General features: G+C 38.1%; 1 protein-coding gene across 1 annotated transcript; it reads left to right on the forward strand.

The window, feature by feature from the left end:
• The first annotated feature begins 7,901 nt into the window (after nucleotides 1-7,901).
• Nucleotides 7,902-15,424, forward strand: LOC137991595 (uncharacterized). Its single transcript, XM_068836656.1, has 6 exons — nucleotides 7,902-7,947; nucleotides 8,424-8,492; nucleotides 8,835-8,909; nucleotides 9,402-9,482; nucleotides 9,966-12,232; nucleotides 13,120-15,424. The coding sequence occupies exons 1-5, from the start codon at nucleotides 7,902-7,904 to the stop codon at nucleotides 10,541-10,543; spliced, it is 849 nt and encodes a 282-aa protein (XP_068692757.1). The 3' UTR covers nucleotides 10,544-12,232; nucleotides 13,120-15,424.
• Nucleotides 15,425-16,394: the final 970 nt, after the last annotated feature.

Raw genomic sequence — 16,394 nt, forward strand, 5'->3', positions numbered from 1 at the left:
TGTATTTATACATGTATTGTTGAGAAAAAAATAATCTTGATGAACAACTGTTTAGATAGCCAATTATTTTTGGTCCTTCCAGAGGGAAGTAAGGCTACCAGTAGAGAGAATTGTTTCAATCATTTCAAAAAGGCTTCTTGAGCTTATCACATTAATTTACTGTAATTCACTCTCTCCTAGCTTTATGATTAAATGATATTTAATATTCATTTAGAAAAAGGAATGATTCATTGAACATACCACAACAATGCTTCCCGCGTTTGCCAAAGGGTGTCCACCCATCCCAATGACCAATAAGAGCTAGATTGCGTGGATCACCACGAGCATAGTTAGGACAGCATGACTGCCGAGCACCACATTCATCACACACTAAAGTGAACTCTCCATTGATTTCAGGAAATTGTTTGATTTCATCTGCACTGAAAATCCCATCACAGAAAATACATTTACAAGGTAACATCCATTCCTTTTCGGGATCCCAAAAGTATGAAAGTTCATTAAAGCGTCCACCATCCCACAATTCCTTCAATGTAAAGTTAGCTCTAACTCCAGAGATCCAGAGTCCCTTTTCTTTCCAATGTCCCAGCATTTTGTCACACATCACTGGATCTGAGAACCACCTCTTAATTTTGTCAGGCAGGCCGAGATAATAATACTTTATGACTCCTTTTTTGCCACAAAACCTGCAAGTGAGCACAATCCATCATATCCCACTGGGAATAGTGAGAATTGTCAAGACAAATATACAACTCTCTTGGTTCTCTATAACCATTCTCCTTCAAAAGTTTCTCTGTTTCTTTCCAGGTCTTTGGCCACAGTTTCTTCAAATGGGAGTCATCACAACAATACAAATCCTTTGCTAATTCCAGTGCATCTGAAATGTCATTTTGAGAACCACTCATCTGATCTACAAGCATAAGAGCTCTTAAAATGGCACATAATATTTCCCTTCTTGAATTAGAATCTGAACCTCATTCATTGTTTTGGTCATTAGCGTTCATGCTCTCTGTGTCTAATTCAAAATTGTTATTTGCTGTTAGATCGGCTTGATGGGAAGCAGCATGATTTTCACATACAACCGATCTGTGGGATTCTACTGCTCCCATAATTTCTTCAAACTCTCCTAAATGGCTGTTGGGTTCCTTATCTTCTGTTTCCACATCCAAGACTCTTTCATCTTCAGGGCCAGAAAAGTTGTTGACTGAAGGCTCTGTCGTTGGCAGCTGAGAACTATTAAAAACGTTTGTTTACTCAAATTAGAAAATAATATTCTAAATTACAATACGTATGGAAACTTGCAAAAGTGAGGTTATGTTTACCTTAAATTCAAAATGATAGCTTTTTTGCCAATAAGTAAGAACTGACAAAATCACGCTGCTCACCTGTTGTTCCAAGGATAATCCAGATACATGTTTTCTGCCAATATCGATATTCCGTAGAAGTAGTCACCGCTTTCCCGCCGCACTGATCACAAGGACATGTTTGTACGACAAATGGTCACAATGACAGACACAAATTGCATCCCTCAACCATTGCTTTGCTTTATGCTTTCTTCTCCAGGAACAGTGAGCGTCCTCCATATTTCCTTTAGCGGCCCGGATTAGGAATGAGATCGAGTATCCCAGAAACCAATCACACAAGCTCAATTTTCCCCGGTGATATTCGGTAGATGTAGGCACCGCTTTCCCACAGCATTGATCCCACAGACAATGTACGTGTTTGTATGCCAAATCCCAATCCAGAAATTTCATGTCCTTGCCAGCCCTTCGGTGGACTACGCTTTTCTTCACAGACTAGACGACCCGCTGGTCAAGGGGAACGAAGACCTCGGGTACGAGGGTGGGTCAGGTAACCAAATATGGGAAAATGTTAATGCGCAGTTTCCTAGTTCTATTTCGCGCCTTTTTCGCACCTCTTCTCTGGAGTGTTTTTGCCGGTCTATTTTGCTTTTAGTCGTGTTTTGGTACAATTTATTATAGAAGCGTTTCCTTCGAAATATGGATGATATGAACAAAGAATCTCTTCTTAACCGGCTCAAAAAAAATTTTAATGACGACATCGCCTCGAAGTTTGAGGGTAAGTCTTACTGGAACACCAAGCTAAATCTTGGCGCCAAGTAAGGAGCTCCAAAACCGTGCCTCTCGGCTTACAAAAAGGAAATACCTAACTTGCGTTTATTTTTACTTTTGTAATTATAGTAACAGAGCAAGGAGTTGTTAATGGTCAGCTACTAATTGTTCTGGGTACGAAAGGAAGTACAAGCCAGCTTGAGGCATGCGGATTGAAAACAGTCGGTGATCAGCTTCGATTTAAGCAGTTGGTTGATGTCGAAGCAAGTTCTACTTGCTCTTCCTCCTCATCTTCGGCCTTTGTAAGGATGAACAGAAAGAAACCCTCAAGAGATGCTCTTAAGGATGTTGGAGACCTTAACAAAAGAATTCTCCATGCAAGGTAATAAGGGTTTTTTTCGATTGTCCTGGTTCCATAGACTATAATTTTTTCTTAAAATGTTTGTCGACCGAAAGTAGCTCGGAGCTCATTGTTTGTTTTCAGGAAAAAAGCTGTCCGTGCAACCACCTTGAAGAAATGGCCAGGAAACGAGATACCGACTTTTAGGAAAAATAAGGATAGTATGAAGCAACTCGATGAACTAGTTGAAGAACTACTGGAGGAGTATGCGTTTCCACAGGTCGCCTTTGACGCCCAAGCAATTCGCCAGCATATACTGGACATACTGAATGAGAGAAGGAGGTCTGTGCGAAAAGGTCATGACTACACCAAGGTATATTAGTTTTTGTGTTATGAAGGATGTAAAGTTTAGAGAAATGGGCTTAAAAGAGGCAGCATAAGACATTTTATTCCTTTTATCACTTCATCAGGCTTTTGACAGAGCAAGATATAATATTTGCTGATATCTACAATGTCTTTTACACCAAAGAAAATTATTTCCCATTTTAGATAGAATTAACTTATGCCTCAAACATCACCTTGTACTCGTTCATCACTGATCGACCAGTTTACTCTTTCATATTCTCAATTTAAAATGTAATGTTATATTTCACAGGCAGACAAGCGAACTCTTAAAAAGAAAAAAAATGGCTCAGTCAGCGGTGAGGAGGAGGTATCGGGAGGAGACACAGATATACTTACAGGTTCATCTACATGTAGCAGTAAGAGCAATGACCCATTGTTGATAGCAGAATCTTCTGACACTGAACAAGGTGTGTATGCAGATGGCAATTGTAATTATTTAAAAGGCCATTTCGTTGTTTCAATGAGTTTCATCGGCTTTTATACCAATGGCCTTGTACTAACCGCATCACTTTTACATGTAAAGAGAGGATTGGAACAACTGAGAAATGGACTATTAAAAATGCCTCCATTTGAATTAGGTTCCTATATTGACATAATACTGTGTTACGTTCAGGGTTAACACTCCAGAGTGCCAAAAATATAGTTTGTGTGATGTTCAATGCCATAAGATTTAGCGACATTGCAAAGGGGCAGATGGTGTCTGCAGCAAAGCAACTTAAAGTCAAATGCATCACTACTTCTTCCACTAAAGAGGACTTGGCCATTGCCCTTGCAGATATATTTGTGGAAAAGAAGTTTGTCAAATTACAAACTGAAGATCTTGGAAAAGTTGGCCGTCAAAGTGCGGAGAAGCTGAAAGTATTTTAATTATGCTTGTTCTTTGCCTTGAGAAGATGCAGCCTGGTGATAGTTTTTTTGTTTACGTGTTCATTTGATGGCAGATGTGTTTGTTTGATATTATAACTAAAGGCTATCTAAGATAAACAATTTATCAATGAAACTCTTTTGAGTGAACTATTCACCAGGTTGGAACATTGTAGCCAATTTCATTTATAGATTGTTGCATGTGTTTCAGCAGTTAACAAAGCTTTAGCTGTTTCTACTTAAGTGCTAGGATAGGAAAGTTGATGTTTCTGTAGTTTCCATTTGTTGTGTATTTATTTGCAACTCTATATCTGTAGAATTGTATTCTAATACTTTATAAAAGCAACTTTTCAGACTACTGTTAACAAGTTGCCGTAGTCTTTAAAGTGTTTATTCAGATTTATGTAACTCATGATGGCGCATGCTTTAGGTAAGGAAACAACGAAATGTTGTAGTTTTGCTGTTATTTATTGTGTGTCGTGTTTAGAAGACATGACTGAAGCTATTTAAACTGATAATCAAGCAGCTGTTTGCCAAATGTGAAAATTGATCCATGTGGTACTCAGCTCCTGTTCAAATTGAACACAACTCAACATGGATTAATATAACACATAGTTTGTATTAATATCTATATAAATATAGTAAGCAGGGTAGAATGTGAAATACAAAGAGTAAAGGTTTGCTCTATACAAGTTGGATAAAACTACTTAACCACTCTGAAAACTTCAATTAACAAGCAAATTATACAGGTTTTTTCTCAGTTCTCAGAATGCTTAATTACAGTATGTACTAACACTGGAATTCTGTGATTTCCCAATGTGAAGACCATTAAGTCCATAATGGGTTTTTATCAGTCCCCAGAGTGGTTATTGTATTAATCACATTGTGAAATTTTGAAGACCATTCAAATCCGTAATGGGTTTTTTGTAGTTTCCAGGTTGGTTATTTCGATAATCACATTGTGGAATTCTGTGATTTCCCAGTGTGAACACCAAAAATCTTTAATGGATTTTTCTCAGTTTCCAGAGTGTTTAATTTGATAATCACATTAAGTCCATAATGGGTTTTTATCAGTCCCCAGAGTGGTTATTGTATTAATCACATTGTGGAATTTTGAAGACCATTCAAATCCGTAATGGGTTTTTTGTAGTTTCCAGGTTGGTTATTTCGATAATCACATTGTGGAATTCTGTGATTTCCCAGTGTGAACACCAAAAATCTTTAATGGATTTTTCTCAGTTTCCAGAGTGTTTAATTTGATAATCACATTATGGAATTATGTGATTTCCCAATGTGGGTTTCGTGGGTTAACCACTATGGGAATTATGTTAATCCCTGGAATGATAACTGTGATATTACCATTAATGGAAGTTTGCCAATATCTATGATGGAAAAAGTCTAATTCACATGCTAAACACATCATGGAATTTCGCTGATATCCAGTAATGTTTATTCTAGGTTTCCCATGAATGGGAAGAATTCTGCTTTCCCATTAATGGATTTGTTAATGGGATTTATTAAATCTCCATTCACTTTTCCAATAATGTGTTTTTGGAAAATTTTCCTGCGTGACAAATAAACGAACACGCAACACACGAGCAAGGGTACTGGTGACGATTTCAACGGTGAGAAAATATCGGCCAATTATCATCAGGCTTTGAATAGCGTCACCATCTTTTCAGGCGGGAGGAAGATGCCATCGGTAGTTACGAGGGAAAGAAGCTTCCTTACTATGGTGTAAAGTGTAGTTGGTTTGTTTCTTACTGGCCGAGAGTCTCAAAGAAAAGCTTAGCAAACTAGTGCTGAATCAACACACCGCAACATGCTACAGGTGAGTAATGAAATTAGCATCACTGTAACGCCAAACGGCAAACAGATTACTGAGTCATAATTGATAAAAGTGTGAGATTCACGTCATGATTTCAGCTTGTCTCACTCCTTTGAGAAATGACTCGATATATGAGTCAACAGACAAGAAAAGGTGCTTAAATGAAACAGGTTTTTCGTTTTTTGGCTAAAACAACAGCCTGACGTTTGACGTTGACCGTACAGTAACCGCGATGCTAAAACTCTAACAATCAAAAAGGTGAAACTTTACACAGATCAATAATAGGTCTCTCTTAAGTCTTAAAAAGTATCTTTTTTTTGTAATTTCAGAATCGTTCATTGTGTGTGAGTAACTTCAATTGTACCACTACCAGCAAACCTCACTTTTAAATATCTTACCATCGTGAGCCGATTTTTCCGATTTTAGAATCGTCTTCGTCGACGTCTCGTAGACGAAGAGGCTGTTATTTTCTGCTGTCTTTGCACCCGATAATATCGTTTTATGCATTGCTTTACCAGATGGGTGGAGGGCTCTTTTGCTGGATCCTGGTTTCCTCTAAACATAGCCTTCAGGTATTTGACCATCTCCTCCACAAGATGATCTGGCACTTCACTCCATGGCACTAGGAGCCAAAAAAACGTTCCATGAACCTGTATTACAGGTGCTCGTTAAACAAGCACGGATATATATTTGAAAAAGCTTGAACAATCAATTAATAAGGACATGCTATAAGCTAGTTCAGTTAAACAACGTTGCAGTGCATGATTTGAACTAATATTAAGTAAATTCCTACCATTTCCTGAATCAAGCTGATCATTAAACTCCATCCAGGCATCTTTTACATATTCCTAGAGATGAATGTGTTAAGCAATTCAGTGGTAAGCTTCAAGCTTTCTTTTCGTTACCTATTAACACAATACAGCTTTCTATGTGTTTGGTACCCTTGACTGTTTAGCGTGCGACTGATGCTTTTATAAGAGCCCTGAAGCCAAATCTAGACGTGCAATCAAACTCCATTCACGGTACGTGAAAAAGTATTTTTATAATCTTCGGACCCTAGCACGTTAATTCTTTGCACCAAAAGATGCTTTAAATGCTGTAATTTGGAGGATTTGTTGCTGTTCCTTGATAATGGAGTCATGACTACTCCGAAAAACCGGATTTTATTGTTCGTTTTTTACCGTGTTTTGTTTTACGAAACATGATCCTATTTAATACAAAAGCAATTGATACGATTTTACTGATGATATACCAGTTTGACAAATAAAGATGACGTACTTCAGGGTGTGTAGAACGGGCAAGACAAGGTGGATGGTTTGACACAAGGCTTGAACTTGAAAGCTTACGTGACAGCTAAGCAATTTTCTTTCTAATGATTGCCAAATTTAAGCTCGAAAATGTTTTCAGGCGTGTTTTGGGTGCTAGACGAGAATGTTCATTCAAAACGAGAGATTTTCAAGACTTGACACTTGGTGAATTTTTTTTCCTTTTTTGCTCGTTTCACATACATGTATTGCACTTCTAAACTTTCGTCTAAGCAGGCTCGAAACATTTACGGCATCAGTCGTAAGGTTTAATAACAATACATTTTTGTCTACGACTAGGGTTTTTCTTCATTTTATTGTACTAATTTTTAAAGTTGAAAATAGGACTCGGAGGATTTGTTCATTGTAAAACTTTAAGAGGCCGCTGCTTCATTGTGGATTGTATTGAATGTAAAAGACAATAGTTCCCAAAAAATGTCCTTTTTTTCTGTCGTATTTTGTTACTTGTACAAGTTAAGAATATTGGCTCACTAGGGGAATGACTTCAGACGGTGGTACATCCTGAGGAAAGAAAAAACTTGGTCTGAGAAGCCATTTACAGGCAATTACAAAAATGTAACCTAAACGTCAATTAAACGGCGACAAAGGCGACTGAAGTGTGTTAATTTTATCTTACCTTTGGGCTCACTGTCTCAGCAATTAAGCCTTGCAAAAGGGACTTTGCTGTTTTGTCCGCTAACAAAGCTTCCACAATTTTTTCAGGGCTTGTCTCCATTTAAAATGTTTCCTTATTTAAACTGTTTTTAAAGGTAAACCATTAGCAGTTAAAATGCGAAAGAAAGACGTAAAAAACAGACGGCGGCTAACCCGGCTGTCGCTTTTTTTCGCGACCTACTGGAACTGTTAGTCGCTGATTGGCTTCCTCGCTTTCGTGCTGTACAATCATTCGCTAAAGGGATGTTGAGATTAATGTTCAGACATATATCTGCCGCCGTCTTGTTTGACTTGGATTTTTGTTGCGGCCAAAAATATTGTTTACGTGGACTTTAAAATTAAACACGGGTTTCGTGTGAGAAAGGAAACCATTCAAATTCTGTTTATGTTACAAAGTGGGGGTTTCATTTAATAGTATGTCGAAAAGAAAATGTTTCTGTCCCGACTGCAGTGTGCAACACGGTGAAACGACATCGTACTTTATACTGTTTATACGAGAAAGGTATGTCTTGATTTTCTTCGTTTTCTCTGTCTGTTAAATTCAGTTGACGAAAGAAAAGTAGATTCTAATGGAACTAGTTTAACTTACATTGTTTAAATGATACCCTATATTGCGATAAACCTTAAAATACAATACATACATGTATGGTCATTCATTTTATATTTCTGAGTTTATGCGATTTGCAGGATAGTGCATCATTATTTTTGTTTCTTAAAAAATTGTGGTGAATTTTCACACTCTCAAATGAAAGGCCAGTGTAAAAATGTATTTTGCTTGTCTGACAAAAAAAAAACATTTAGTGGAAATAGTTTATTTTTGTCGGGCCGCACGGGCAAATATTTGACCCATGACAGAGGGAACGTTTCATATACATGTAATACATTGTATTTTTTGAGCTAATATGTATTGACTTATTTGAAGTCTCTATTCACTTCAGTAAATCAAGCTGCTGTTGAGTCAAGTCATGACAATACCTCATTAACTTGCGGTAACATAGTCCATGAAGGTATGGGCTGACAGTTTTTTATGATTGGTTGGTCTATAATCAGCGGTTTTTGTCACTTGGATATGAACAGATATCTCTCACATTTGTATTTATCTCAAGCTGTCATGCCCACCGCAACTTCGTTTGTTAAGTGGTTGAGGGGCGTTGGGTTGAGAATCACAGATGGCAATAATTGTTTAAACTTGAAATGATAGTCTATTAAAGATGAAAATTATTTTCATTTAGATGTCTTTGTATTTGTAACAAACATACAATACATGTAATTTCTATGGGTGGGGAGTATTATGGATGGTGAGTTATTTTGTTTCAGCAGTACATGTTGTTCTTCTGTTAATTTTATAGGTCACTTTCTTTCCGCTGAGAATTCTAGTGGCAGTTCAGATGGAAGTGTTTTCATTGACGAAGGTGCTGCAAGTGGTATGTTTAAAATGCATTAATAATCTTGCATTGATATGGACTGAAACTGGAGTTAGATTACATTATTATATCTAAGTTAACTGTGATATTTTACTGATGAGAATAAATTGAACGTCTTTAGTGATAATTAAATACAATTACATGCTAGTGTGATCTACTCCATCTTTATCAACATGGGTTGGTTCTACATGTAATTGTTATACTGCAAAGCTACATTTTCACCCCAGTAGTGTAGCAGATGATCCAAAGATTACTCGCCATTGGTTTGCAACCCTTGCACAAAACAATGACATGTCATTCTTTCTATTCTTTAGCTATTGTTTGGGGTAAGAGTTGCAAACCAATGGCAAGTAATCTTTGGATCGGCTGCTACATCACTGATATTTTCTCAGGGAAAGAATGTGACAATTAATCTAATTTCCACATTTTTCTGGGTTCAACTTTTGTAACTTTATATTTTGCATTGAATTCACTTGCATTTACCTTAATTAGGCAATGAAGACTGTCTGAAATTACATGGAAGTACTGATGAAAGCTCGGATGATGACTTCCAAGGACAAGTTGTTTTGAAAGGTAGTGAAAGGAGTTTTTCAAACCATGTTATGACCATGACCACTGTTGAAACCCTGTGACCCCTGACATTTTGTGTGAGATGTTTAATACTGTGATGATAACTGGCACCTTGTTGTGCCAGGTTTTTTGGAAGGTGGTTCTTTCAAAATTCCTTGTTAAAGTTTTAACATTGCTTCAAGGAAGAACATGTTCTGATTGGCTAATCCGCTAGTTGAATCTAGTCTCCATTTCACTGTTTGTTTTTCAGACAAAGTTGACATTGATGACCTCAGTGGTACAGACAATGAGTATAGTGAGAAGTCATCTAATGTCATATATTTCCTCACATAATAAATGAAATTGAATGAAAGCTATTATCGGTGCAAATTGGATCATGCCGTTATCGTTGCAACATGGTACAGGTTTATTTATTATTGGAGATATTCTTCGTGTGGATATGATAGGATTAAAAATGTGTAACTGTTGCCTTTTTAATATTCACAGAGTGTTCAGGAAATGAAGATGAACTCTTGCTGGATGAGCCTGAAGCAAAAGATGATTTGCAAGAGTACAAAGAAGCATCGGTTATTCCAGAAGAGTGTGAAACAGCAGAGCCAGACAGCTTTAATTTGATTCTTTCTAGCTGGATCTGCCACATGCTTATTAAGTTAAAGTTAAATTATAATTGTTCAAATAGTCTGTTTTCTTTGATAATTGCAATTATTAATTTTATTCTTGGTATAATTAAGCACCCCCTTCACTTAGTTTTCCCCAAGACACTAAATGATTTATTTTGTGTAACTAAATTAAAAATATTCAACCAATGTGAAATAATGGCAGTGTGCCCAAATGAGAAGTGTAGTTGTATTTATAAACTATCAGATATTGTTAAAAATGGACGTAATGGGGATAAGATCTCGGCTACTTGTAACAATAAGCTTTTTGGGAAAACGTGCAAAGCTGAGCTATCATACTGTCAGAATCTCTCCTTTGGCAGAAAGAAGTGGGTACCATTTAAGAAATTTCCTTATTTATCACCCACTAAGTGGATTACTTTATTTTTGAGAACAAGGAAACTGTAAGTCTCATTCAGCAGAGACCCGAACCGTCAAGTGATGGCTCCCTGCGAGACTTGTGGGATGGAAAGGTTATGAGAATGTTTTTGAAAGATCCTAGGGACAACAAAGTACCTCTTTTAGAAGATAAGAATAACTTGGCACTGTTACTCAATTCCTGAGTTACAAAGCAAACAGACCCTGTGACAAGTGTCACATGATTGCGAAGGGAGAGCCTGGCACAGTTGGTGCCTCTGGAAGGATGTCTTTCTTTACAACAAGCATGCCAGTTACAAAGAAGGACCAGGAAGTGCGGGAGGCAATGAAAACGCTACCAAAAGGCCTCTAGTCGGCACGCTTCAGATGCAATTGCAAAGGCAAGTGGAGTTAGATATAGTGAGCTTTCACGTCTCCCATATTTTAACACTGTTGATAATTTCCTTATTGACCCAATGCATAATTTCTTTCTTGGTCTTGTTGAGGACGTAGGAAATGCTATCATAGTTGAGGATAACAGATTTATTGATGCCAATGGACGTGAAACCTTCCACCAGAGGCTGAATCCCATGCTACTCCCATATGATGTAGGGCGGCTTCCTCGTACCATGCTTCAGAAAATGTCTGGAAGAGGAATAACTGCCCAGCAGTGGAAGAATTTCATCATAACTTTTGCAAGAGTCTGTCTGTGGAAAGAGGTAAGTGAGGAAGCATACAAACTGGTGCGAACTCTGGCAGAGGCATGTGAAATTGTTCTTCACAATTACATAAATGAAAATGACATCAACCGATTGGAAACACTGCTGAAAAGTCACCATGAACTCTACCGTAAAATCTTTGGTGAGTATTCTGTCAGTATTAACTATCATATGGTTCTTCACCTACCTGACCAAATTAAGAGTTGGGGTCCTCCAACTGCTTGGTGGTGCTTCCCGTATGAAAAACGAATTGGTGAGCTAAGTGACTTTCAACCACTATTTTCTCCATCTTTGGGCTTCCCACTCGCCAATGCCTGTGCTCCCTGGCTCTATCAGTGAACATGTTCCACCAGTCATACAACCTCTTCTGGAAACTCCCTTATCTGACTCATGTGTGTCTGACTCCCTTCAAACAGCACATTTCGGAAGAGAAGCAGAAGATTTTTTTCCTGGCAAAATGAAGGCCATCTATACCATGGAGGCTGTAGCAGGTGATCCATTTTCTTTTGTTGAAAAGGAGGAATTTTCTTCCACTGGCTGGCCTCTTGCTTTGCTCCCTCCCAAGAGAGTCAACCAACGCATTCAAATTTCTTTTCTGTTGGAGCTCAAAACTTACTTCAGGAGATTGTAAGGGGATGACTTCGTCTTGGTTGAGCCACGCATTGACATCTATGCCAGATGCAATGTCAATGGGACCACCTTTTCATCGAAACTCAATAGAACGGACCGAGGTAGTACCATTCTCTCATACTGTGTAGACAGGAATCATCAAGGAGTAGAAACAACTATGCCATACTTCGCAAGTGTCAACTTTTTCTTTCAGGCAAGAGTGCATGTTTCCAGCAATGGTAATGTCCAACGAAAGGAGCACAGTTTGGCATTTGTGGATTGGTGTCGATTTGCTAACCATAGCCATGGTAGTGACAAGTCATCTGGTCTTCATGCACTGAGTGGTATGCTGTACAAAGGGGATAACATTCTCAATGTCAGACGTCTGATTCGCAGGGTGGTTCTGACAGAGGTAAGGAAAACTATTTCCTTGTGGCAAACTTAAGTAAGTAATCATATTTCTGTATTGTATTATTTTTTTCTTACAGCTAATTTCATTTAATTTCCTTTATTTTTGGCTCTGTTTGTAAATCACCCATCCCCAGCTATGCCATCATACTTAAAACAAATCCCCACCCGTACGGAACGAGCAGATCTGTTTATAGTCTGCTACAGATCTGCTGGCACATCTGTAGCAGATCTGCAGACAATCTACAAATGATCTACAAATTATCTGCAGATCATCTGCAGAATGTCTGCAGAGTGTCTGCAGCGATGATCTGCAACAAGTCTGCAAATTTGCAGACGCTCTGCAGACGAAATCAGCCTATCCAGTTAAAAAAAAACCCACAAAATGCACCAATCAAACAACGTTTATTTAAAAGACAGAGAGAGGAAGTTGATCTGTTATTCATCAAAAGTAAACGATTAATGCTGATAGATACGCAAAATAATATCACCAGCAGGAATTTAAAGTATTTTCTTAGCGTGACATTTTCAACGCATTCCAAATGAATTTAAAAAACCCTCGAGTAGCAACCACTCCTTTCAAGAATCTAAGCTTCCCATAGACTGCGAGCAACGAGGGAGCTTGCTCGCAGGCTAGGCTTTGCATGCCTTTTTTTTTTTTTTGGTTTGCTTGGCAGGTTATTTACAGAAACGAGATCGAGTAAACTAGATACTACCCACAGTCTTTCAGAGTTCTCCAGAACCACTTGTAATTTTTGCGGTGTTTGGTGTGATTCGTTATCCTCGTCGCACCACAACCCATTGGCTTGAATGCCGAAAGACTGATACACGGCGTCTGCAGGCAGAAATTACAAGTCTGAACAGCAATTTCATGTTTTTCGATTCTTCCAGATTCAGCTGTAGGTGGCTGTTCTGCTGGAGGCACGAGTTTGCCCGACATCTTATTTCTTGGGAAGAGACGAATAGGGTGTTGGTGGCGTAGGACCATCTTCTTGCGGCACGGCAAAACGTTTGCGGCCTGGAAATAAATGAAGGAAACATTTTTTTCTTATGGACGAACAGCAAGAAACTGGAAGAATTGTGCAACCACAGTGGAAGTACTGTATTAGGAATCTGCTGTGTTTTTTTTTTTTTTAATTCTTGCTGCTAGAAGTGCGATGTTCTGTATAGGCATTTTGTCCAGTCTCTGAGCATCAGACTCAGTGTACATTTACGGTATTGCTATAGTAGTCAATTTATATATATTCCGATGGGAAAACCTCCATACATGCGATACAATGAATGAGTAATTAGATTTTGCCGGAAACAGGATCCAGGATGACATAACCTCAGACTAAAGGGCATCAAGTTTCAAAGTGATGTTCGTTGCAAAGGTGGCGCGCTTTTCGGAAATAATAGTGAAATAAATAATGTAGCTAAGGAGAAGAACGGAAGGTAACTGGAATCCTTTACCAAAGAATTAAAGAAAACTCCCTTGTGCACACAGTGCGATGAGGATACGGGGAGGTAAATTAAAAGAAAAAATAAAATCTAACAAAACAGGAAGGAAAATCGTGATACATAGCATTTACCTTCTCCAGATTGTACTGGTCTTATGGAAACCACTTCACAGTTTTCTTGCTGCCTAAGAAGGCAGAGAATATCATCCTCTTGATGCTCCGGTATCTCAACAGTTAACTACAATAAAAAAGAAAAAGCAAAAAGGTTTTCAGACAAGGCACAAAACGGTGAGGTGAAATGAATAACTTGACAAAAATATAATTCGGCTCAAGTATTCTTAGTAAATGATAGCCTGCGTAGCCTGGCGGTTTTGGTTGCTAACTCATAAAGGCGGACGAGGGCAGAAAAACCGCCTGACTCGACAAAACCGCCACGCTACGCAGGCTAAGTAAATGACCGTTGTACTCACCCTCACTCGTTTTGCTGCAGTAGATCCAAGCATTTTTTTTACCCTTGTCTTCGTCTAAAATCATCATCGTGATCCTTGGGCTACGATGTTAACGGGTCGAGGTCTCAAGTAAACCAAGTACGAGTGACAGCTCCCCCAGTCCAAGGTTCCTTATATAGGCAGAAAATGTGACGTTGACCCTCGGAACTCAGTCACTCCTTGATTATCGTGTTTATACCACAAGCGTATATACCGCTATCACGCAACGTTTTTACAAAGGGTGTTTCCAAAGGGATAAGAAAGTAACGACTCAAACTTTCAAAGCCACAAAAACTTTTAAAAATGGTATGATTGCAGATTTTAATGATCTTATTTTGAGATGGATTACGCCACTAATCAAGTTGAGCATAGTTAATCCCCGGCACTAAAATTGAAGCATGTTGAACGTCAAAGATAATGATACTTAAGAAGGGAAACTTCCTTAGTGCTCATGGGTCCATAGCTTATTGAATGGCCAGAAAAGGGATCAGATCTGAGGAGCGCCGGAGTGTTTTCGATTTCAGCGGCGGCATGACCTTCACGTCAATCACGACAACTGATAAGAAGAACATCTCATGTTGTTAAGAAAAATAATCACAGTACAGTAATTTAACCATCTTATTGAGCTTTTTATGATTCATTCACGTGTTGACTTCAACTTTCGTATCGTTGTTCTATCAACACTGATATGTTGATCGATCAAATGTTTTTCCCTGAGCGTTTGGAACTGAGAATTTAACACCAATGCACCCTGCAGTACTGCTCTTAAATTCTATTAAAAGAATGTGTCAGGTATGGGTGCCTAATTGCTATATAATCAGGATAAATTAAGGTCGAAAGAGTATTTATCCTTTCATTTAAGTGTTCAATCGACGTAACATTTGATTTACTAACACGTTGTATGTAAGTGGCTGACCATTTATAAGCCTCTTTATATTAACGCATTTTAAATTTTCAAATATCGTTTTATCTGTACAATCGAACTATTTTATTTATCTCAAAACACACCAGTAATGACTGATCCAACTAAGGTTTATACCGAAGTCACGATACAATGATGATCTATCGATCCGGTTTTTGGGCTTCAACGTGTTGCAGATCATCTGCAGACGCTGCAGATAATCTGCAGATCTGTTGTTAGTCTGTTTTTCGTCTGCAGTCTTAACATTGCGAAGTGTATTCAAGCTCAGCGTCTGCAGTAGACTGAAAACAGACTCAGCAGACGATAAATTAGTCTGCAGATGATCAGTTTTTGTCAAAACAGATCTGTTGCAGATCGGCTTCAGATCTGCTCGTTTCGTACGGGCAATACTATCTCATGCTTTCATGGATCAATATACTTGGTAAAATGGATTTGAGACCTTTCATAGTCAATTATGAGAGATCTGTGATGCTGTCAGTTGATCAGAATCAGCTAAACAATATTCTAACAAATCTTAAATGGACACCACCCTCTAGCAACAAAATACAAGAAAATAATTTATAACAGCTATTTCTTGTAGGGGTTTTGTGTCACAACATTATGTTCCCTTGAGTGGGAACTACAAGATCATGGCCAAAATGCAGAAATCATCTTCTTTAATACAGGAAGGTACACTACAAAATATAATGAGGGCTACATGAAAGGAAATTCAGCAGGAATTTTAGGTCAAAAAATCCTATTTTTACAATGGACCTTTTTGCAGATGTGGGAACCATTTGGAGTTCTATTGTTTTGAAAGACATGGGATGCTCAGGGGGCAAATTAATATGTATATTTGTCCAGTGTGCATCCCATAAAGCTACTTTTCACCAGAAGATTGACAATTAAGGCAAAATGCAAATGAACTATCACTTTTCCTGCAGGTTACATGAAGGATAGAACTTTAGGAAGCAATTTTGATAGTAAGCATAATGACTGCATTTGATTTCCAGAATTGTGTTATTTGGATTAGCTTCCAAACTCAGTCCATTCATAGTACTTTGAATGCCATCAAAGGTAGAGCTATTTTATAATATTTGATTATGGACAGCGATTCGGAATTTGTCTTGTGATCAGATATCCAAAGTTTCCCCTCGTATGAGCAACTTGAGCCTTATCAATTGCCTAAAGGTAGGCGATTTATGTAATACTTTCTTTGGGTATGAACACCACAGCTAGAGAGATGAGATAATTTAAAAGCACTGTTTTCAGTCCAGTCAGTTGTTCTTTGGAATTTAAACTATTGATGCCCTTTTTGTATTGCATTTTGCAATACGT

Source organism: Montipora foliosa, chromosome 2 (assembly GCF_036669935.1).
Source record: "Montipora foliosa isolate CH-2021 chromosome 2, ASM3666993v2, whole genome shotgun sequence".
In the NCBI taxonomy this organism is placed as follows: domain Eukaryota; kingdom Metazoa; phylum Cnidaria; class Anthozoa; order Scleractinia; family Acroporidae; genus Montipora; species Montipora foliosa.